This window comes from Thamnophis sirtalis, unplaced genomic scaffold (genome assembly GCF_051295495.1).
Source record: "Thamnophis sirtalis isolate CommonGarterSnake01/CBP01778 unplaced genomic scaffold, rThaSir2_p1.2 scaffold_2, whole genome shotgun sequence".
Classification (NCBI taxonomy): Eukaryota; Metazoa; Chordata; class Lepidosauria; order Squamata; family Natricidae; genus Thamnophis; species Thamnophis sirtalis.
In genome coordinates this window covers 8,975,284-8,997,728 of record NW_028261382.1, presented here as the reverse complement: position 1 = coordinate 8,997,728, position 22,445 = coordinate 8,975,284, and the positions used below count along the sequence as shown (strand labels likewise).

The 22,445-nt window shown below is 45.6% G+C and overlaps 1 protein-coding gene across 1 annotated transcript in view; it reads left to right on the top strand.

Annotated features, from left to right (window-relative positions):
* The first annotated feature begins 1,638 nt into the window (after window positions 1-1,638).
* The window catches only part of FBN1 (fibrillin 1), a 217,169-nt gene continuing 196,362 nt past the window's right edge, over window positions 1,639-22,445 (top strand). Inside the window, exons 1-2 of the mRNA XM_087704207.1 lie at window positions 1,639-1,759; window positions 2,047-2,529. Coding sequence (XP_087560333.1) covers window positions 2,294-2,529 — 236 coding nt within the window. The 5' untranslated portion in view covers window positions 1,639-1,759; window positions 2,047-2,293. The remainder of the gene's footprint in view (window positions 1,760-2,046; window positions 2,530-22,445) is intronic.

The following is a 22,445-nucleotide window of genomic DNA, read 5'->3' as shown; positions in this document are numbered from 1 at the left end:
GCAAATCTAAAAAAAGTCAAATGTGACCATCCCTAGTTTAGGTAAATACACACCAGATTTTCCTTTGGTGTTGTGTCCCTAAGCTGTCTCTATGGTCATTCAGTGGAGATGCTTTTTGGGGGAAGGGGGGGTTGAACCTGCGGGACAGTTTTGGACAGAAGAGGTTCTGTGCCCCACAGGTGTGTGTGTGTAATGTATTAATGCACATACACACCTCCAATTCCACTTGGTTTGAACTTGGGGTTTTCAGTCGCTTTGGCTGCAAGTAGCAGGGGTGGGTTTCAACTGGTTCGCGGCGGTCCCTGCGAACCGGTTGGTCAGCGAACGCGGAAGTAAGTAACTTCCGGGAACGGCGAAGGCCCACCCGCGCGCCCGCACTCCTTACCCGGTTTTGACGAGTTCTGCGCTTCCACACATGCGCAGGACGCATACAGCGCCTGCGCAATCCTCCAGGAGCAGCTGTAGCATCGCACAGACGCTAGTACGCATGCGTGCGCTGCGTGTGTGCATGCGTGTGCACGTGCGCACCGCATGCGTGCGCGAGGATGCCGCCGGCCCCGTTCCAACCGAACCCCCTGATGGCGGGGCTATTCTCGCTGGTCTTCTAGGTCAGCCTCTAAGGCTCCACAGATACATCAACCAGCCGTCCAGACTGGGACTATCTGCCCATCCGAGTCTTCCGAAGAGGACTAGCAAGCATTACTAAGTCCGAAAGGTTAGGGGGAGCTGCAGGCTGTGGCGCTCATTGAACCCGGCAGCTTGTCCAGTCCCCCCCGCATCCATCTCTCTCCCCCTCCCTAAGAGCAGGGGCAATGGTGAAATGCAACATTTTCTCACTACCGGTTCTGTGGGTGTGGCTTGGTGGGTGTGGCAGGGGAAGGACACTGCAAAATCCCCATTCCCTCCCGGTCAGCTGGGACTCGAGAGGCAGAGAATAGATAGGGGGGCGGGGCCAGCCAGAGATGGCATTTGCCGCTTCTCCGAACTACTCCAAATTTCCGCTACCGGTTCTCCAGAACCTGCTGAATTTCATCCCTGAGCAGGCGGTGCTCTGTTATTGGATGTTTTTAAAGAAAAAAAAGACTGGACAGTCACTTCTCTGAAACAGGATAGGTTTCTCCTTGCCTGAGCAGGGGGCTGGACTAGAAGACCTCTAAGGTCCCTCCCAGCTCTATTCTATTCTAAGCTGGGCAACTTTAAACCTGGGGGGACTTCAGCCCCCATTCTGTGAGTTGAAGTCCCCCAGGCTTAAAAGTTGCCAAAGTTGGAGAGACCCCTGCTTTGGCGGGTCCTTGCTGGGGTAAGAGGGAGAGAGGGAGAGTACCCGCGGCAGAAGGAAGAGCCTGGTGGGCGGAGGCTTTTCTTTTCTCCCCCACCTTCTTCTTCTTCTTCTCTCTCTCTCCCCCTCCCATTTTTGGGGAGACTAGCTCTTCCTTCTCCTCCTTCTTCTCCTCTTTTTTTCTCTCTGCTCTTGTTCTGGTCCTCCTCCTCTCTCGCGAGAGAAAAGGGCTACGATACTTGAAGAGTTGTGGGGGGGTTAGTTGAGGGGTGGGGGGAGCCCGAGAGAGAGAGAGAGAAAGAGGGAGGGGGCAGAGAGAGAGAGAGAGCAGAGGGGAGGGGACAAGGAGGTGGAGGTGGCGGAGGGAAAAGCGGGCGAAGGCAGAGCGAGCGAGCCTGGAAGGCGGACGGGCGAGCGGAGCGCTGGATGCGGTGGCTGCGAGCGTTTGCAAGAGGCGGAGAAGCGGCGGCAGCGTCTCCCGTGGGTACAAGCTCCTTCCCGGGACGGGGCTTGGGAGGCTTTGCGGTGGGGCAAAAGAAGAAGGAGAAGGAGAAGGAAAAGAAGGAGAAGGAGGGAGGGAAAAGCGCTTCTCCTCTTCCCGAGGCGGCTGTCAGCGCGCGCGGGCATCCTTTCTTTTTTTTGCAGCGGGCGCCCGCTTGGGGAAGGGGCGTTGCTCGCGCGTGGGGGAGGACGGGGCTCGCTTGCCAAGACTGGAACTGCCGGCCGTCTAACGGGGCTCTCTCGTCCTTCTTTTCCCCCTCACTCAGGTCCGGTAGGGAAGAGCCTCTGCTGAGCGCCCCGGGTTAGCCAAGGAAGGAAAGAAAGGAAGGAAGGAGGGAAGGAAAGAAGGAAAGAAAGAAGGAAGGAGCCGGGCGAGGAGCGAGCCCTTTGCAGCGGCGCGGGCGCGATCCCAGGGCGAGGGGCAGCCGTGCAAGGCAGGACCAGAAGAGGAGGAGGAGGAGGAGGAGGAGAAGGGAGACAGCCGCGCCACCGGGCATCCTCGCCACCGCCGAGATGCGGCTGGGCAGATTGCTCGTGACCATCGCCTGGGGCTTCTCCGGGCTGCTGCTCGCCTCGCCTTCCCCGGGCGAGGGGATCGCCGCCGCCGCCGAAGGCAGCCTGAGAGCCGCGGAGGGCCCAGCCGCCGCCGCCTCTTCCCCCTTCGCCGCCAAGGAGACCAACAGCCGGGCCAGCAGAGCCAAGAGAAGAGGGCAAGCGGGGGTTGCCGCCGGGCACGACGCGCTGAAAGGGTAAGTGCCGGGGATGGAGGGGGGGACGGGGGGGGAAAGTCCACAGGGGAAGGGCAGGACCAACCGTCGGGACCCTCCCCAGCTCTCCACCCTGCTCCCCAATCCCGCAGCTGGGTCTCTCTCAACTGGCTAGCCAGCAGCCTCCAGATGTGGAGCTGTCAAAGAGGTCTTCTGCGCCCCCCCGTCCTGCACACCTGGAGGGTTGAAGCTGGCTGGAATCGGGACCCGCTGATCCTCGGGACCCAACTTTCCAGAAATGGGACAAATCCCCCCCCCGCTTTGCTTCTTAAGGGCTGGGGGAATCTTTCTGCCCCACCTGACTTGCCAAGGGATGGGAGAGACGCCCAATGGGCTCCCTTGCTTCTGAAGGATGCAGGGGGTTGTCTGGGAGATAGCATCCCCCCCTGGCTGTCTCCCCGGCAACGGGGCTAGAAAAAGGATGCAGAGGTGGAAAGAGAGACTCTGTACACAGCTGGAGTCCCAGGAAACTGTAGCTTGCTTCCAACGGGGCTCAGTCAGCTGGCCCGAATTAGTGCAAAAAAAAAACCTGACTTTCCTTTCCACGCCAAAAAAATAATAATAATAAAAAAAATCCCGCAGCATCTTAAGAGAATGCGCCTTTTATTGCAACGGCCCTTTATTTATCAAACTCATTTGCTGCCCCGTCTGGCGGTTCAGTTTGTCACCAGTTTCTCTTCCTGGTTTTGACAGTTAAGACTGTGGGATAGGCTGATTCAGGGAAGGGTTAAAGCTCAACTTGGAAATAGTTTAAGGGGTAGAGAAGTGGCGAAACCTCTCCAGACTGGGAAAAGTCAGCATTTGCTGTAAACTGCTGTGAAATTGCACTATTCCCCTTTTTCCTCTCCCAAGATGGGGGATACAATCCCAAGATACATCCCAAGAAATGTATTGTTTGTAAGGAGAATATTTCACTTGCTACCATTCTTGCCAAAAAAATATATGTTGCCCTGGTTAAGTGTGTGTGTGTGTGTGTGTGTGTGTGAGAGAGAGAGAGAGAGAGAGAGAGAGAGAGAGAGAGAGAGAGGAGAGAGAGAGAATCTTAAATTCCTGGAAAACAGTTGCCAGAAGTGGGATTTCTATATGTATTGAACACGGAGAAGAGAGAAATGAATAGTCTGAGCAGTTGGTGAGGTTTTGGGGTGCCCTTCAGAGTTAAGTTGCTTTAAATTCCGACGAACAGAATGGCTGCTAAGCTCCTGATAACTTCTAGCATTACCTTTTGGTACTTAGGGAGGTGTAGAGAAACATTTAAAACAGGTGCATATCTTCCTATCTTGTGCTTGTTTCCATAATTGCATTTGGATGCAGACGATCTGATTTCAACCCCAGCTATGTTACTCTATATCAGTGGTTCTCAACCTGTGGGTCGGGACCCCTTTGGGGGGGGTAGAACGACCTTTTCACAGGGGTCGCCTAAGACCATCGGAAAACACATATTTCCGATGGTCTTAGGAACCGAGACACCAATTTTATGGTTGGGGGTCACCACAACATGAGGAACTGTATTAAAGGGTCGCGGCATTGGGAAGGTTGAGAACCACTGCTCTCTATAAATATGGAGGGGTGTACAGCCGCAAACTGTTGTCTCACTAAAGTTGGTGTTCCATTCGCGAGAGATGTTGTTTTAAAGTTCTAAAGATTGTCAGGTCATTCATTCATTGTCCCTGGTTTTTGATGTGCAGTGAGCATCCTACTATGCTATTGCAGATTGTGCATATTTAGAACAGAATAAGAGGGTTGGAAGGGACCTTGGAGGCCTTCTAGTCCAACCCCCTGCCTAAGCAGGGGACCCTGTACCAATGGATATCCAGTCTCTTCTTGAGAACAATACCAATATTTAGGCTCGGCAAGTCTTCTCTGTGATAATTCAGTTAATAAACTTGGGATATCTGTAGAACTGAGTGTGTTTGCTTTCACTAAGTGGATTCATTTGGAGTTTATAATGTTGCATCTTGTTTTCTGTTTGTGCTGTGGTCTTGTGTATTATGGTTAAACTACAAAGCTGCTAAGACTTAATAAATCAGGGTAAGTCCTGTGGAATTTTGGGGAATGTTCTTTTCAAGAACACATGCATACAATTTGGCTTTTAAGTGGCTGACATACGAAACATTCTCTTTTGGCCATGCATTGGGAGTGACAAATTTGGGCTCCCTTCAGGATTTTGCATTTGAATATGGGACCGGAAAGGTCCAAGGTCCAGGAGTTTTACTGTCAATTGAAAAGTGGGGGGGGGGAACGCCTTTTTACGAAGCATCTAGAGATTCTGGTGAGCCTTTCTTGAAGATTTTAAGAGCTTACTTACAAATGGTGCCGGTTGTTGCCTTTTTTCACATTGGCCCTTCTTGTGATTTGGTGAAGAGTGACCAAGTGTGTGCATGAATATTGGGTTGGACTAGAAGACCTCCAAGGTCCCTTCCAGCTCTGTTATTCTGAATATCTGTAATGTAATGTAATGTAATGTAATGTAATGTAATGTAATGTAATGTAATGTAATGTAATGTAATGTATGTATGTATATGGTGGCTCAGTGGCTAAGACACTGAAGTCGATCAGAGAGGTCAGCAGTTCGCCGGTTTAAATCCCCAGCACCGCGTATCCGAGTGAGCTCCCGTTGCTTGTCCCAGCTTCTGCCAACCTAGCAGTTCAAAAGCACGTTAAAAATGCAAGTAGAAAAATAGGAACCACCTTTGGTGGGAAGGTAACAGCGTTCCGTGCGCCTTCGGCGTTTAGGCATGCCGGCCACATGACCATGGAGACGTCTTCGGACAGCGCTGACTCTTCGGCTTTGAAATGGAGATAAGCACCGCCCCTAGAGTCGGGAACAACTAGCACATATGTGCAAGGGGAACCTTTAACTTGTGTGTGTGTATGTGTGTGTGTACAGAATAACATATATTCAGAATAACAGAGTTGGAAGGGACCTTGGAGGTCTTCTAGTCCAATCATCTGCTTAAGCAGGAGACCCTGTATTATTTTGGATGCATGGTTGTTTAATGTCTTCTTAAAAAGCTCCTTCTGAAGTTGTGTGTGTGTGTGTGTCTTGTGTGTTTGTGCGCACATGGGGTGTGTGCACAATGTGAAAAAGAAAGGGAGATTTCACAAGGCATGCAACCCATACAATTGTTGACTAGCAGGATGACTATGAAAGCAGACATTTTAGTTTAATTAGAATTGCAATATCTGGATTTTTGTACGTTGGTAAGATATTATTGTTGGGAAGATGCACTCATTCTGTGTCCATCCGTATATAAATGGTAATGGAAAGAGGGGGAAAAATAAGGCTGTGATTTCTTTTTGGCATCATTTTAATATATTCTAGAACATTCATTTGGGAAGTACACTAACCTCCTGATGATGGACTACAAGAATTACATACTTTTACTTCCTTTTGTTTTTGGATTGTGGACAGATCAAATGGGTCACTGATCCATTTTGTGACATTTCACACACCGGTATTTTGACTACTTTCTCCTTCCCAATCCTTCAGGCTCCAGAAAGTTCAAAACTTTTCCAAGACCAAAACCATTTTCAGAGAAGTGGAAGGGAAAAAAATATCTTTCCAGCCTCTTTTGACTGTATCTAAGAGGAAGCAAAAGCAGAACTTTTTTTTTTAAAAAAAAATCTTTATTGTGGTTGTTTACTTTGCAAAGAATAAACTCGGCTGTCCTAGACTGGAATAAGCTCTTGTGTAGATTAATTCAAGTCTGTCTTAATTTTTTTTTTTGAAAAGTACATTGAATGATTAAATGAAACGTTTAAAGATGAATTATAGTCTATGCATCGTTTTGAAATGACATTGCTATGTCTTCCTTGTTTGGGGGAGGATTTGCTTATTTGCGTATTTGCATAGTTTATACTCTTCTGGGCACATGACTTAGGAGTTCTTAAGAGTCTCGTATTGATTATCCCAGAAAAAGACCCCAGGCGCCCTAAGTCTATAGTTCTAGCCATCGTCTTTCCTTCCTTCCTTCCTTCCTTCCTTCCTTCCTTCCTTCCTTCCTTCCTTCCTTCCTTCCTTCCTTCCTTCCTTCCTTCCTTCCTTCCCTCCCTCCCTCCCTCCCTCCCTCCCTCCCTCCCTCCCTCCCTCCCTCATAAGTGGTATTCAGCAGGTTCTGACCAGTTCTGGAGAACCGGTAGTGGAACTTTTGAGTAATTCAGAGAACCGGTAAATACCACTCTGACTGGCCCCGCCCCCATCTATTCTCTGCCTCCTGAGTCTCAGCTGATTGCGAGAAAATTGGGATTTTGCAGTATCCTTCCCCTGGAGTGGGGAGGGAATGGGGATTTTGCAGTATCCTTCCCCTGGAGTGGGGAGGGAATGGGGATTTTGCAGTATCCTTCCCCTGGAGTGGGGAGGGAATGGAGATTTTGCAGTATCCTTCCCCTGGAGTGGAGAGGTAATGGGGATTTTGCAGTATCCTTCCCCTGGAGTGGGGAGGGAATGGGGATTTTGCAGTATCCTTCCCCTGGAGTGGGGAGGGAATGGGGATTTTACAGCATCCTTCCCCTGGAGAGGGGAAGGAATGGGGATTTTGCAGTATCCTTCCCTTGGAGTGGGGAGGGAATGAAGTTTTTGTAGTATTCTTCTCCTGGAGTGGGGAGGGAATGGAGATTTTGCAGTAATCTTCCCCTGCCACGCCCACCAAGCCACACCACACCCACCAAACCACGCCCACAGAATGGTAGTAAAAATGTTTGAATCCCACCACTGCCTTTCTTTCTTTCTTTCTTTCTTTCTTTCTTTCTTTCTTTCTTTCTTTCTTTCTTTCTTTCTTTCCTTCCTTCCTTCCTTCCTTCCTTCCTTCCTTCCTTCCTTCCTTCCTTCCTTCCTTCCTTCCTTCCTTCTTTCTTTCTTTCTTTCTTTCTTTCTTTCTTTCTTTCTTTCTTTCTTTCTTTCCTAGACTAGTCCAAGGCTGTTTAGGATATTCAAAGTGTACATCAAATGAACTATATTTTATAGTATCTTAGAAGCCTAGGATTTAGGGTTGTGCAATGCTTTGGATCTAATTCCAAAAAGAGTTATGAATGGGAGCCCTTATCTACAGTCTTAAAAAAAACAGCCGCTCCCTTTTTCTGGCATCGTGTAGTGGGACTGCAGAGGGCAACTGCGCAGCCCAAGAAAAAGACATAGCCGCCTTCAAGAGCTGTAGGTGGACATTACATTGGCCTTTTACATCTTTTTTTGAGAGGGAACTAAGCTTTTTTCCCCTGAATGCTAAGAAGAAAGGATGCTATTTCACTATTTAGAACATTGTTTCCCCAACCTTGCTACCTTTATGATATGTGGACTTCAACCCCCAGAATTCCCCAGCTGATTAAAGATGAGAAACAAGGGCTCAGATATAACAGAATAAGAGAGTTGGAAGGGACCTTGGAGGTCTTCTAGTCCAACTCCTTGCTCAAACAGGACACCCTGTACCATTACAGACAAATGGTTGCCCAGTTTCTTCTTAAAGAGCCGAGGTGGCGCAGTGGTTAAATGCAGCACTGCAGGCTACTTCAGCTGACTGCAGTTCTGCAGTTCGGCTGTTCAAATCTCACCAGCTCAGGGTTGACTCAGCCTTCCATCCTTCCGAGGTGGGTAAAATGAGGACCCGGATTGTTGTTGGAGGCAATATGCTGACTCTGTAAACCGCTTAGAGAGGGCTGAAAGCCCTATGAAGCGGTATATAAGTCTAACTGCTATTGCTATTACTGCTATTAAAAAGCCACCAGTGATGGAGGACCACGTACTACTTGTTGAGTCAAGCTGTTCCACTGATTAATTATTCTCTCAGGAAATTTCTTAATTCTAGGTTGGTTCTCTCCTTGATTAGTTTCTATCTGCTCCTCCTTGTTTTGCCTTCAGGCGCTTGGAAGAAGAGGCTGACCCTCCTCCCTCTTCTTTGTGGCAGCCCCTGAGATATTGGAACACTGCTATCATGTCACTTCTAGTCCTTCTTTTAGTTAAACTAGACCTACCCAATTCCTGCAACTGTTCTTCATGTGTTTTAGCCTCCGGCCTCATACAGTATAGCAATAGCACTTAGACTTATATACTTTACAGTCCTCTCTAAGCGGTTTACAGAGTCAGCATATTGTCCCCAACAATCTGGCTCCTCATTTTACCAAGCTTGGAAGCATGGAATTTCACCGGCTCAAGGTTGACTCAGCCTTCCATCCTTCCGAGGTGGGTGAAATGAGGACCCAGACTGTGGGGGCGATATGCTGACTCTGTAAACCGCTTAGAGAGGGCTGAAAGCCCTATGAAGCGGTATATACGTCTAACTGCTATTGCTATTGCTATTGGAAGGCTGAGTCAACCTTAAGCCAATGAGAATCAAACTGCTGGCAGTCGGCAGAATTAGCCTGCAATAGTGCATTCCAGGCAATGCACCACCTGGATAGTGTATGCAATATATACGGTAATATATTGGACACTTTCTCTCTGTCCCTCCCTCCCCCCTAGACACAAAAAATCATCTTTTAATCTATGTTCCTGCTCCTGAAAACACTGAACAAAGGTTTGGGGTTTGTTCTGGGATAGCTTGAGAATTTGGCGCTCGTGTTCAGAGGTGAATTAGCACTTGCAGGCGAAATGGAGTCTTGTGACACATCAAAATGAGCACTTTTGTGATTCCATAACAATGTTTTCAACTTTGGGTTTCAATTAGTTACTTGTTCAGGCCCAGCAGGAGCTGTGGGAGCTGCCACCTCCAACAGCAAGGGGCCCTATGAGTCGGCCCTGGAGGATGTGGAGGACCCTGGACAGGGTTCCAATTTCGAACAGGGCACAGAGAGACTGGTTGGCCACCAGGAGGCACCTGAGCCTTGGATCAGTGTGGAGGAGACAAGGGAAAGTGATCCAGAAGCCAGCAGGGAGTTGTTTCTGGATGCACGCCATCGAAGAGCTACTAGGCGTCAGGAACAATTACGCAATTACAGGAGGTAATTGCACTCAGCTGATGGTCATTAGGCTCCTCTCCAGACTATAAAAAGGCTACTTGTGCACACACCCTCTTTGCAGAAGTCAACACAGAATCGAATGTCGGAGAACTTTGTATGAGCTTGGCAGGCTGGATTGCTGCCAAGCCTTATCTGTGTTTATTGCTGCCCAAGCTTGTCTGTGCTGGGTTGCTGCCAAGGACCTGTTTGTCTGTTAATTAAATGCCGTAATTTATCTCTGGCTCGGAGTGTGCTTTGGTGTGGAACGAGGGGGGGTGTCAAAACACATAGGTATATCAAATACATATTGAAGAACTACTCAGCGTCAAGAACAACTACGTAATTACAGGAGGTAATTACGCTCAGCTGATAGTCATTAGGCTGTTGCCAAGATCCTTATCTGTTTGTGTACTTGGCTTTCAGCCACTGAGATTCTGGTCTTGTTATTAAAGGACATTCTCATTAAGCGTGTCTTGGCTTTCGTTACTAGACAGAGGAGGGGGTCAGAACAGTTACTATTGCAGTTTTCTGACATTTTGGAGTGTATTGGAATTCTGAGCTTAGTATTCTTCAAAGTCAATACTTAACACCAATAAATGAATATGATTAACCTCAGTGGTGGGATTCAGCCAGTTTGCACCTATTCGGGAGAATCGGTTGTTAACCTTTTAAGCAGTTTGGAGAACTGGTTGTTGGAAGAAATCTCATTTTGTTTTTTCCCACTTTACAGGGCTAATCCTGTAAGGAAGGCAAGAAGGAAACATTTTGGTGTTGTTTCTAGCCTCATCTTTATTGCCCTGCTTACAGAAACTGCCTCTCCGGTTAACCCTTATGACAGCTAAGGCGAAGTGCCCATCGAACTGAGTGATGTTGAGTTGGCCACGCCCATCCAGTCACATGACCACTGAGCCACGCCTACCCAGCTGGTCATTAGGGCAGAGAACCGGTTTTTAAATTATTTGAATCTCACCACTGATTAACCCCCATTTCTAAGACAATAAATAATGTTTTTATGGGACATGAAGGCAGAGAATAACTTTTGCTAGATCAAAGTGACACTGTTGTCTGGTGTTTTTTTTTAAAAAAAGATCAGCATTTGAATGATTTAAGCAACTTTTGTCCTCCATAGAAAAATGTCCAGAAAATATTGCAACTAAATATTGAGAATGCAGCATGTTGGATAAATTTAACCAAGATGGGAGAACACATGATACAATTCAACCAAACAAACATAGTTTTTCTAACATCCCATCTATTTAGGTGAAGGAATTCTTTACATATCTGCTTAACTCTCCGCTCAACTGGGGGAAAATAATATTGATTGTGACATTCTCAAATTCTGTAAGAAGATACATATTCTTTCTCCTTTTTCTCAGAGTTCATTCTTCTCCAAATATATTCGGAGACCTAAGCATTATTGTATAAATCATTAGCAGATGCTCTGTGACTTTTTTCCCTTGTAACTGTAGTTTTGAGAGGAAGAATGGCTGGTGGGTAGTGGTGGAAGAGAAGAATCTTTCCATCTGGTTTTAGAAAAATATCTGACTTGATTCTTACATGTGTGATGGATGTTTATTGAGAATTTTCAGAGGAGTTAAGTGGTCTTAAACTTCTGATTCTCCAACTGTTCTTTTAACCCCTCCTGGAGGATAGAATAACTGAATTCTTTGTTCAAATATAGGAATGTCCAACCTCTTTTCTGGACCAGGGTCAAACACATTGATGAGATTCACACATTGCATTAAACTATAACGGGAATTTCCAAACTTGGCCACTTTAAGACCTGTGGACTTCAACTCCCAGAATTCCTCAGCCAGCCATGGGAAATTCTGGGAGTTGAAGTCCACAAGTCTTAAAGTGGCCAAGTTTGGAGACCCCTGAGTTATAATTTAGTTTCTTGGCTTGTTTGGACATACAGTATTTTGTGAATCCAGCCATTGGGGTTTTTAAGTCTGATATTTTAACACATACATTCAGGACTCTGTAATTCAGCCTTTAATTCTGATTGTGAGAGGTTATGGCAGAGATATCATGAAAAGTACTGAGTAATTCTTCAGTTTTTGTTTGTTTACTATACAAGCAGAAAAATTGCAGTTATGGACTGGGCAGGAGAGACCAATACCTAGTCGATCGCTGTAACTTTAAAGTTTTATCGATCAAGAGGTTATAATTCAGTAGTGGAACACATAGTTTATAGGCAGAGAATTTTAGGTCCAACTCCGATGTCTCTGGTTAAAATCAGATCACATAACCAGGGATGGAATGAATCCCGCGATAAGGCTTTCGTATTATGAAGACCGCACATTAACATGATCCGAAATTAGGAACAACCAATCAAAAAGCTGATCGAGAGACATGAATCAAAACAGTGACATGAACATTAACTACTGGAAATTGGTGGTTAGATTTGCCTAAAGTAGCACCCCATTGCTTAGACTTAGTATAACAGAGCTGGAAGGGACCTTGGTGGTCTTCTAGTCTAACCCCCTGCTTAGGCAGGAAACCCTACAGCACATCAAATAAATGGTTACCCAACATCTTTTTAAAAACTTCCAGTGTTGGAGCATTCACAACTTCTGGAGGCAAGTTGTTCCACTGATTAATTGTTCTAATTGTCAGGAAATTTCTCCCTAGTTCTAAGTTGCTTCTCTCCTTGATTAGTTTCCACCTTCTTCTTTGTGGCAGCCTGAGATATTGGAAGACTGATATTATATCACCCAAGTCCTTCTTTTCATCAGACTAGACATACCCAGTTCCTGCAACCGTTCTTCATATGTTTTAGTCTCCAGTCTCCTAATTATCTTTGTTGCTCTTCTTTGCACTCTTTCTAGAGTCTCAATATCTTTTCTACATCGTGGAGACCAAACTGGATGCAGTATTCCAAGTGTGGCCTTACCAAGGCCTTATAAATTGGTATTAACACTTCACGTGATCTTGATTCTATCCCTCTGTTTATGCAGCCTAGAACTGTGTTGGCTTCTTTGGCAGTTGCTGTACACGGCTGGCTCATATTTAAATGGTTGTCCACTAGGACTCCAAGATCCCTCTTAAGATTGCCTCTTAACTCTAACAACATCAACCACAACAATTAAACAATGCATGGAAATTTTGATCCTGTAAGCAACGTGTGATGAAAATTCAGGAGTGAAAGATAGAAATTCTAAAAATTAGATAACTTTCTCAGATTTGGACTAGATGACCTACAAGATCCCTTCCAATTCTGTTATTTTCTTAACTATTAGATTAGCTCTCCCTTTAAGCAGTTTTCATAATTTGGGCCTCTGATTCGCACATTTATCAATCCCTTGTACTCAAAATAGGCCTACCTATTGATTACATCAGTGCTGAAAAGAACCAAGTGCTGAATGGGTGCAGCTGCTGGCATTTTTCTAAAACTTTCAAATATTTATATACCACCCACCAAAATATTTATCCCAAGATAGTTCACAGTATAATTAAAGCAAAGCAAAAATATATTGTTTAAACAATGAGCTGCCTAGGAATATAGCGTAGTGTAAATGAAACATATACTAGTTAGGCAGTTTAAAATATCCACATGCTCAGCTAGCATATTTTGTAATTTTTTTTAAGGTAAAGGTAAAGGTTCCCCTCGCACATATGTGCTAGTCGTTCCTGACTCTAGGAGGTGCTCATTTCCATTTCAAAGCCGAGGAGCTGTCTGAAGATGTCTGACTCTGTTACTCACTCCTTTACGTGGTGCTAGGGATTCGAACCGCCAAACCGCTGACCTTTCTGATCGACAAGCTCAGCGTCTTAGTCTCTGAGCCACTGTGTCCCTAATTTTTTAAAGATCTGAGCAATAAACACCCGAGTAAATAAAATAGGTTAATTTGAGGTCAATACAGATACTCTTTGACTTATGATCCTAATTGAACCTGGAATTATGGTCGTAAGTCACAGCGGTTGTTAAGTGGATCACATGGTGACCGTGCCTGGTTTTTCAGTCTTTTGTACTGGTCGTTAAGTGAAGACAATGGTCGTTCAATGTACTCATTTTAGCCAAAGGATGTTTTTGGCCAGAAACGGATGCAAACATCAATTTTGGGACAAAAATGCCAACAATTTTAGTGACATGATCAGGGAATGCTGCAGACAGCCATAAATATGTACCAGTTGCCCAGTGCCCAAAAGAGGATCACGCAATCACGGGAGATATTGGAACTTTGAAACCAGGTCCTACCGTAAGTAGCTCTAGGGAGATCCATTGTAACTTTGAACATTTGCTAAGCAGTTGGTCATAAATTGAGGACTGCCCGTAACTCCTTGAGGAAGGCTTTTGCAATCAAGGGATTATATCAGTGGTGGGTTTCAAAAAAAATTTGGAACCTCTCCTGTAGGTGTGGCCTGCTTTACGGGTCCACTGGTGGAACCTCTTCTAACCGGTTCGGTAGATTTGACGAAACGGTTCTACCGAATAGGTGCGAACTGGTAGGAACCCACCTCTGGATTATATGGAAAAAAGACCCCACTGCTGGAGATAACTTGTTCGTGAGTGTGGAGAAGGGCTGGCAGTTGAACTAACGCCACCCAAATCCTAAATGAATAAGAACAGTGCGGTTTAGTGGTTAGAGTGTTCAAGGTGGAGCAAGGCTCCAGATTCAAGTCTAACCTCAGGCATGGAATTTTTGGAAACTTCAGTCGAGGCCAGCCATCCTGTTTTGGCTCCAGCTACCTCACAGAGTTGATGGGAAAGCAATTGCAGAGAAGGGGTTTACCTATTCATTACCTTCCACTGAAAAGACAGGATATCCGTTTAACCAGCGGAGATGTTGGACATCTCCAGACAAAGCAGCCAGGGTGTTTTCGGTATTCAAGTTATTCCTGGCGAATGTAGCTTCTTGCCTTTACGATTAGTCGAAGTAGGAGAAGCTTGTTCTGACCCAGGCTTCCTTGGAAAGCAAGAAGCAGAGTCTTGGTCCTGGCGAAACCTCTTTTATTTACACAACTGTGAATTCCTTTCAAATCACAGTCCGCCAGGCTTGGCAAACAGTCTTTCAGAGGCATATTTATCAACACGAACCTTATCTCGCTTGGAGAGCAGCCAGATAACTAGTTTCCAAATGCAGGGCAAGGCAGCACTTGGCACAGAGTCTCTTATAGTTAAAAAAGAGAACTGTCCACTCTTGAAACGACCGAATGAATTGTTTCCTGCAAAAGCCCCCTCCTCGTTCGCTCCTCTTTTGTTTCCTATGGGAGGAGCCAATCACCTCCAAGGTGTGGCTTCACTCCCAAGTCGATCCTGCTTTCTTAGTTGTTCTTGTCTTCCGGCAGCTCTGCGCATGCGCACACTGGGAACAGGTTCCAGCTGCTCATCTGCCTCACTGCTGTCGATCTCCCTCTTTGCTTCTGATGCAGAGCCCTCATCTGAGCTTTCCTCCGCCCTCAGGACTGGCCCGTGTTCCTCCCCAACCTCCTCACTGTCCGACTTTGCTGCCAGCTCCGTTGGCTGCCAGTGGGCCACAACAAAACTATGCTCATTTTAAGAGGTCGTAATTGATATAGAGCAGAATTCAGTTTGTCCTACCATTGCCTGTGACATATAGTTAAAAGCTTCCTCTGCCTTTGCCTTCTGCGGTCCAAATCTCACTTTCTTTGGTGAAAGTTGGTCTCTGGAATACTTCAGCGGTAACTTTAATATTCCAATTTATAATTGAGGCTTATGGTTTTTTTCGATTTCCAACCCCTTAACTTACCACTAAATGGCTGCTGTCGAAAATCAGACTTACCATACTGGTAAATATTGGTTTAGGCTGGGAGAAACCTCAAATGTTATTCTTTGCCCCGCTTGCTACTTCTGGCTGGTGCACCTGACTGGAAGCTTTCATCGTACTTAGTGCCATGCTGTGTGCCCACGTAGAACAAGATGGCAAGCTGCTTTTTGGCTGGGACACAACGACCACAATATAAACAGAAGTCTGGAGAAAAGATGGGGAAATGTTCCGTCTTTAGCTCAACAGCTAAACAGTTTGGGGTCATCCCATATCCTTAGAGATACTTCAAAGGATTTCAACCCCACCTGCGCAATATAAATAAATCCAAATGTTAAAAGTTTAGGTTTTTTTTTTTAAGATGCTCTCCTAAACTGGATAGTTAATAATCACATATCTATATAAGACATTCATGTTGTTTTTGTGAATTTGCGAATTGCTCAGACTTCGTTGGAGGGACACGGTGGCTCAGTGGCTAAGACGCTGAGCTTGTCGATCCGAAAGGTCGGCAGTTCGGCGGTTCGAATCCCTAGCGTCGCGTAACGGAGTGAGCTCCTGTTACTTGTCCCAGCTTCTGCCAACCTAGCAGTTCGAAAGCATGTAACAAATGCAAGTAGAAAAATAGGGACCGCCTTTGGTGAGAAGGTAACAGCGCTCCATGTGCCCTCGGCGTTTAGTCATGCCGGCGACATGACCATGGAGACGTCGTTGGACAGCGCTGGGTCTCCGGCTTTGAAATGGAGATGAGCACCGCCCCCTAGAGTCGGGAATGACTAGCACATATGTGCGAGGGGAACCTTTACCTATAGATAGATGATAGAGAGAGGGAGGGAGGGAGGGAGAGAAAGAGAGATAAACACGCAAACAAACATGGATAGATACCACCTGATTGTAACACTACCTCCAGTTCTCCATTTATTTAGCAAAAATGGAACTTTAAAACCTTACCTGTTGGTAACAGGTATGGTGGTAGCTCAGGTATCAAACTTAGCAATCTTTGATCCTAGGATGCAAATCTAAAAAAAGTCAAATGTGACCATCCCTAGTTTAGGTAAATACACGCCTGATTTTCCTTTGGTATTGTGTCCATAAGCTGTCTCTATGGTCATTCAGTGGAGATGCTTTTTTGGGGGAAGGGGGGGGGGTTGAACCTGCAGGACAGTTTTGGATAGAAGAGGTTCTGCGTCCCACAGGTGATGAGCACCGCCCCCTAGATTCGGGAATGACTAGCATATATGTGCGAGGGGAACCTTTACTTTTATAAGACATTCATGTTGTTTTTGGATAAGTAGAATTTGTGAAGCGTTTCGTTAGAAACAAAGCTGATTTTTATACCAAAAAGGGAAAACTGCCATTAAGAACAAGTTGCCTGTTTCCCTGACAGTGTGAATGGCACCCCTCTGTCAGATTGAGTGAAATCTTCACATTCCAGCATTGCTAGGAAGTTTTTGTGACAGGTCGAGGTCCCTCGTGTTGAGTAATATCAGTTACCGTATTTGGCTATTCTCGGCGTGAAGGAAACCAAAGCATTTGGACAGCAAAGCATTTCGCCATGCCGGCTGTCATTCCGAATTCCTGATTTCATCCAGGCCTTAAAGCTGGAGGGGAAAAAAAAAACCCTCCTATTTGACTTTGCTTAGCTCTGCTGCTCCTGAATGGAATCCTTTCACAACTTCATTAATGACTAAGTGTTTCCTTTGGGACCTGTTAATAACGCAGCAAGAGAGGGATGAAGGGAGGTTAAAAAAATAATGATGGCGGGATGATGGAATGGGAGGTGTGTATGAAAGGATTTGCAAGAAGCAATGGAATAAGGAAGATGCCTTTGAGCCTCGCTGATAAATGAAGGAAGGGCACAATGATATTCTTTTTTTTAAAATAAAAAGTTTTTATTTTTAGACAGACATAGACAAAGAAGACATGAAACATAAAACCATCTTCCATTACAATACAGTGTGTTGATTGGTTACAAGGTTTTTGTGCATCCTTTCCATAGTCATCACTAGCAATTTATATGAAATCACATATCATCAAATCTAATGTTTATATACATTATCATTATACCTCATTTGTTTGACTACCATTATTTATTCCATTTTCAATGAGATATACTAAATATTGGGATCATTTATATTATAACAGTCCATTACATCATCTTCAATCTATCCAATAATAATATATATTTATGTTATATTCAGTATTATTTTATTATTCTTGTATTGATAACATTCTCTAGTATCTTTCATTTCCATGTTTTTTTTATCTAACCATTGATAAAATAAATCCCATGTCTTATAAAATTGTTTATCGTCTTGTTCTCTAATTTCAAATGTCAATTTACTCATTTCTGCACATTCCATTATTTTGTGAATAACTTCCTCCTGCATTGGTATTTTCTCATTTTTCCCATTTTTAGCAAATACAATTCTAGCTGCCGTTAACACATTTACAATCAAATATTTCAATTCTCTATTGTATGTTTCCGGTATAATTCTCAATAAAAAGATTTCTGGTTTAAAGTCTATATGTTTTTGTATCATTTTTTCCAACCAGGTGTGGATTTTAGTCCAATATCTTTTAGCTTCTATGCAAGTCCACCACATATGGTAATATGAACCCAGTATCTGATGACATTTCCAACACTTTTATGATTTATTCTTGAACATTCCTGCTATTCTCGTCGGGGAATTGCCACCGGCACAATGATATTCTATCCTCTAGTACAGATATTCCTCGGCTTACAATAATTCATTTAGTGACTGCTCAAAGCAGGGGTGGGTTCCTGACAGTTCTAACCTCTTCTACAGAAGAGGTTCCACAAATCTACAGTGCCATTTAGAACCGGTTCCAGCTCCCTCCCTCCACCCGTCCGCACATCATCAAGATGAAGAGCAAGAGGAGGAATTCTGGGAGTTGAAGTCCACAAGTCTTAAAGCTGTCAAGTTTGAACACCCCTGGGGTTTTTTTTTTCTAAAGGGTTAGGGGTGCAAGGGTCTTGTAACTTGACAGCTTTAAGACTTGCACACTTCAATGCCAGAGTTCCTGAGCCAACATTTTGGTTGCTAAGCAAGAGCGATGTTAAGTGAGTTTCACCACATTTTACAAGTCGGCCACGCCCACCCAGTCACATGACTGCCAAGCCACTCCCACCCGGTCACATGGCCAGCAAGACACTCCCACCCAGTCATATGGCTGGCAAGCCACTCCCACAAAGCAGGCCACACCTACAGAAGAGGTTCTAAAAATTTTTGAAACCCACCACTGGACTCACTTTAAAAGTTTGGCTTAATGTTATAGGTAAATTAGGCCATTGCATCGTGGTCAACAAACTCTAGTTAAATACCAATGCACTAAGGTAAATGTAAAGGTTCCCCTTGCACATATGTGCTAGTCATTCCTGACTCCAGGGGGCGGTGCTCATCTCCGTTTCAAAGCCGAAGAGCCAGCGCTGTCCGAAGACGTCTCCGTGGTCATGTGGCCAGCATGATTAAACACCCAAGGCGCACGGAACACTGTTACCTTCCCACCAAAGGTGGCTCCTATTTTTCTACTTGCACTTTTTACGTGCTTTCGAACTGCTAGGTTGGCAGAAGCTGGGCGAAGTCACGGGAGCTCACTCTGTTAACTAGGGATTCGAACTGCCGAACTGCTGACCTTTCTGATCGACAAGCTCAGCATCTTAGCCACTGAGCCACGGCGTCCCTGATATACTAATAACATGTGGCAAATCACAAAAACCCATTGAGTACTAGCTCTGGATTCATGGTTAGTTTAGGTCCTAGATCGATACACTGAAAGAAATTTTCTGTGGCCAGAAATTTCAAACTAATTTGCAGAGGCCAAGCAGGGCCTTCTCTGTAGCTGCTCCGACCCTATGGAACGATCTACCCCCAGAGATCCGGACCCTTCCCACTCTTTCGGCCTTCCGAAAAGCTACTAAAACCTGGCTATTCCGGCAGGTCTGGCGCTGTTGACCTCATGAATGAGGTCCAGTCCCGCCCAGATTGATTGCATGAAGTGATTTTTTTAATCTGCTCTTCTTTCTCTATTTTTTAATTTTTATCCTTTTAGCAATGTGTTCTGTAAGCCTTTGGGATTGGGCGGCATATAAATTCATTAAATTTGAATCTGCAGATACAAGGGAATGATAAAGTAGGAAAAGTCCGTTTCACACAATAAATGCTTTGTGTTTAAAAACATGTCAAGATTTAGGAGACTTAGAAGCAATCACCATGTTTTTTTCTGAGGTAAATATTTGTTCTATTGTGGCCAGGCACTTCAGCTTGTCCAGAGGATCAATGCTATCTCAAATGTAGGTTGTTGTTGTTGGTTTGGGTTGTCATGTTGTGCAATCCAGTGGTTCTCAGACCCTCTAGAATAGCATTTCTCCAAGAGATGGTGATCTGAGAGCCAGATTTGATCGCGTAATGACAGTGAAATTAGTGTAATTATAAAAAAACAACTGGTTTCAGTTGTTGCAGTCTACAGACAGAAGATGACAGGGAGACAAATTGTTTTGATTAAAAGTATAGTTTGCTTTTCCTCAAATGTAACCAAGAAAAGGGGGGGGGGAAGATCACAGCTGTAGACATGGTGCAGTTTTGATGTCTTGGTAGGGAATAACTTGATCCACTGAAATCTTCGGCAGCAAAGCCAGATCCACACGTCCAGTGAGAAATGCTGATTGCCCACCGAGTAGGAAAAAAAATGTCTATGTTTGTTAATTAATTTGAACCCAAACCTAAAGTCGAATGGGAGGAGATTCTATCCATTTGTGGGAGTCCACAGGCACCAATTGCCCTATTCGTGGGGTAACACGAAGGGTTCAAGGTTGACTCAGCCTTCCATCTTTCCGAGGTCGTTAAAATGAGGACCCAGATTGTTGGGGGCAATATGCTGACTCTGTAAACCACCTAGATAGGGCTGTAAAGCTCTGTAAAGTGATATATAAGTCTAAGTGCTATTGCTGTTTCCTTCCTTTCTTTCCCTTCCCTTCCTTCATCCCTCCCTCTCTCCCTCTCAGTGGTTAGAATGCAGTATTGCAGACGAACTCTGCCCACAGCCAGGAGTTCAATCCTGACCTGCTCAAGGTTGACTCAGCCTTCCATCTTTCCGAGGTCGTTAAAATGAGGACCCATATTGTTGGGGGCAAGAGACTGACTCTGTAAACCGCTTAGAGAGGCTTGTAAAGCATGGTGAAATGGTATATAAATATAATGCTATTGCTATTTCCTTCCTTCCTTCCTCCCTTCCTTTCCCTTCTCTTCCCTTCCCTTCCCTTCCCTCCCTCCCTCCCTCCCTCCCTCCCTCCCTCCCTCCCAGGGGTTAGAATGCAGTATTGCAGGCGAACTCTGCCCACAAGTCAGGAGTTCAATCCTGACCTGCTAAAAGTTGACTCAGCCTTCCATCTTTCCGAGGTCATTAAAATGAGGACCCAGAATGTTGTGGGCAAGAGGCTGACTCTGTAAACCGCTTAGAGAGGCCTGCAAAGCATGGTGAAATGGTATATAAGTATAATGCTATTGCTATTTCCTTCCTTCCTTCCTTCCTTCCTTCCTTCCTTCCTCCCTCCCTCCCTCCCTCCCTCCCTCCCTCCCTCCCTTTCCCTTCCCTTCCCTTCCCTCCCTCCCTCCCTGCCTCCCTCCCTCCCAGGGGTTAGAATGCAGTATTGCAGGCGAACTCTGCCCACAAGTCAGGAGTTCAATCCTGACCTGCTCAAGGTTGACTCAGCCTTCCATCTTTCCGAGGTCATTAAAATGAGGACCCAGAATGTTGTGGGCAAGAGGCTGACTCTGTAAACCACTTAGAGAGGCCTGCAAAGCACGGCGAAGCGGTATATAAGTCTAAGTGCTATTGCTATTTTCCATTACGTGGAATTGGGGAGAGGGGCTTGCAAACTTGATGGCTTATTTTCCAGGGATTCTTCGTTTTTCAGTCATTCGGACTGTTAAAAGCAACACCAGGGCAAGAAAGGAAGGTTTGCAAGTGTTTGATGGTCTACGACCCTGATGGCAAACCTATGGCACCCATCCCAGAGGTGGCACACAGACCCTCTCTGTCCGTCGGCAGCTGCTCTTCCAGGTTTGCATGCACGCCGGATAGCTGGCCCGGCACGCGTGTGTGGGGCAGCCAGCTGCTCTTCCAGATTCCTGCAAGAGAGCAGCTGCCTAGCGTGAATGTGCACAACAGAACCCGAAGGAGCAGCTGGCGACTGTGCGCCAGACAGAACCCAGACAGCTGGTCTCTTCCAGGTTCTGGTGCACGCATGCATGCTCCAGTTTCGGTACTCAGTGCCAAAAAGATTAGCCATCACTGGTCTAAGAAAACGGATACCCTTTTGGAAAGATAGCAGGCACAAATCAGCATCGCTGTTTGTTTATTCTTCCTTCACCTTGAGATGTGACGTTAAGGCCTATTCCCTGTTTATTTTTTCCTTTCCCCTCTCCATAAGCATTCTGCCTGCTGTAACAGCTGTTGTAAGTAGTAAGCTTCAGCTCTGGCTCGTGTTAACTCCTCTAGACTAGAGCAATTAGCTGCAGAGCAGACACCCGTGTTTAGAATTGGCAGAATTTTCCTTGCACACTGAAGGGTGAAAAGGCCAGGTCCTAAAAACGCAAGCAGGCTGAAGTTATTAACCGGTGCGGCTGGCAGAAATTTGCTGCCAAGTCTCGAAAATACGATTTACGTAGTAGCAATAAAAAGCTATCTGCTTAGTAATAGTTCATCCTATGCCTGCCTACCTGCCTGCCTGCCTGCCTGCCTGCCTGCCTGCCTGCCTGCCTGCTGTCTGTCTGTCTGTCTGTCTGTCTCTCCCTCCCTCCCTCCCTCCCTCCCTCCCTCCCTCTCTCTCTCTCTCTCTCTCTCTCTCGAAGCTGTCAAGCAAAGTCTCTTACTCAGAATTTGGATTTTGCTGGGTTCAATAGATTGTAGTTGTAGAATAGATGACCCTTTGTTTCCTAGTGGAGTATCTCGAACCCAGGTAGGCCTTTGGGAGATGTTTACATTGCAATGTGCATCTTTTATGGATTGTTGCTAGTTGCAAAGTTGCGTCCGACCAATTGCGACCCCATGGACAATGTTCCTCCAGGCCTTCCTGTCCTCTACCATCCTCTGGAGTCCATTTAAGCTCACGCTTAATGCTTCGGTGACTCCATCCAGCCACCTCATTCTCTATCTTCCCCTTCTTTTGCCCTCAATCGTTCGAAGCATGAGGCTCTTCTCCAGTGAGTCCTTCCTTCTCAT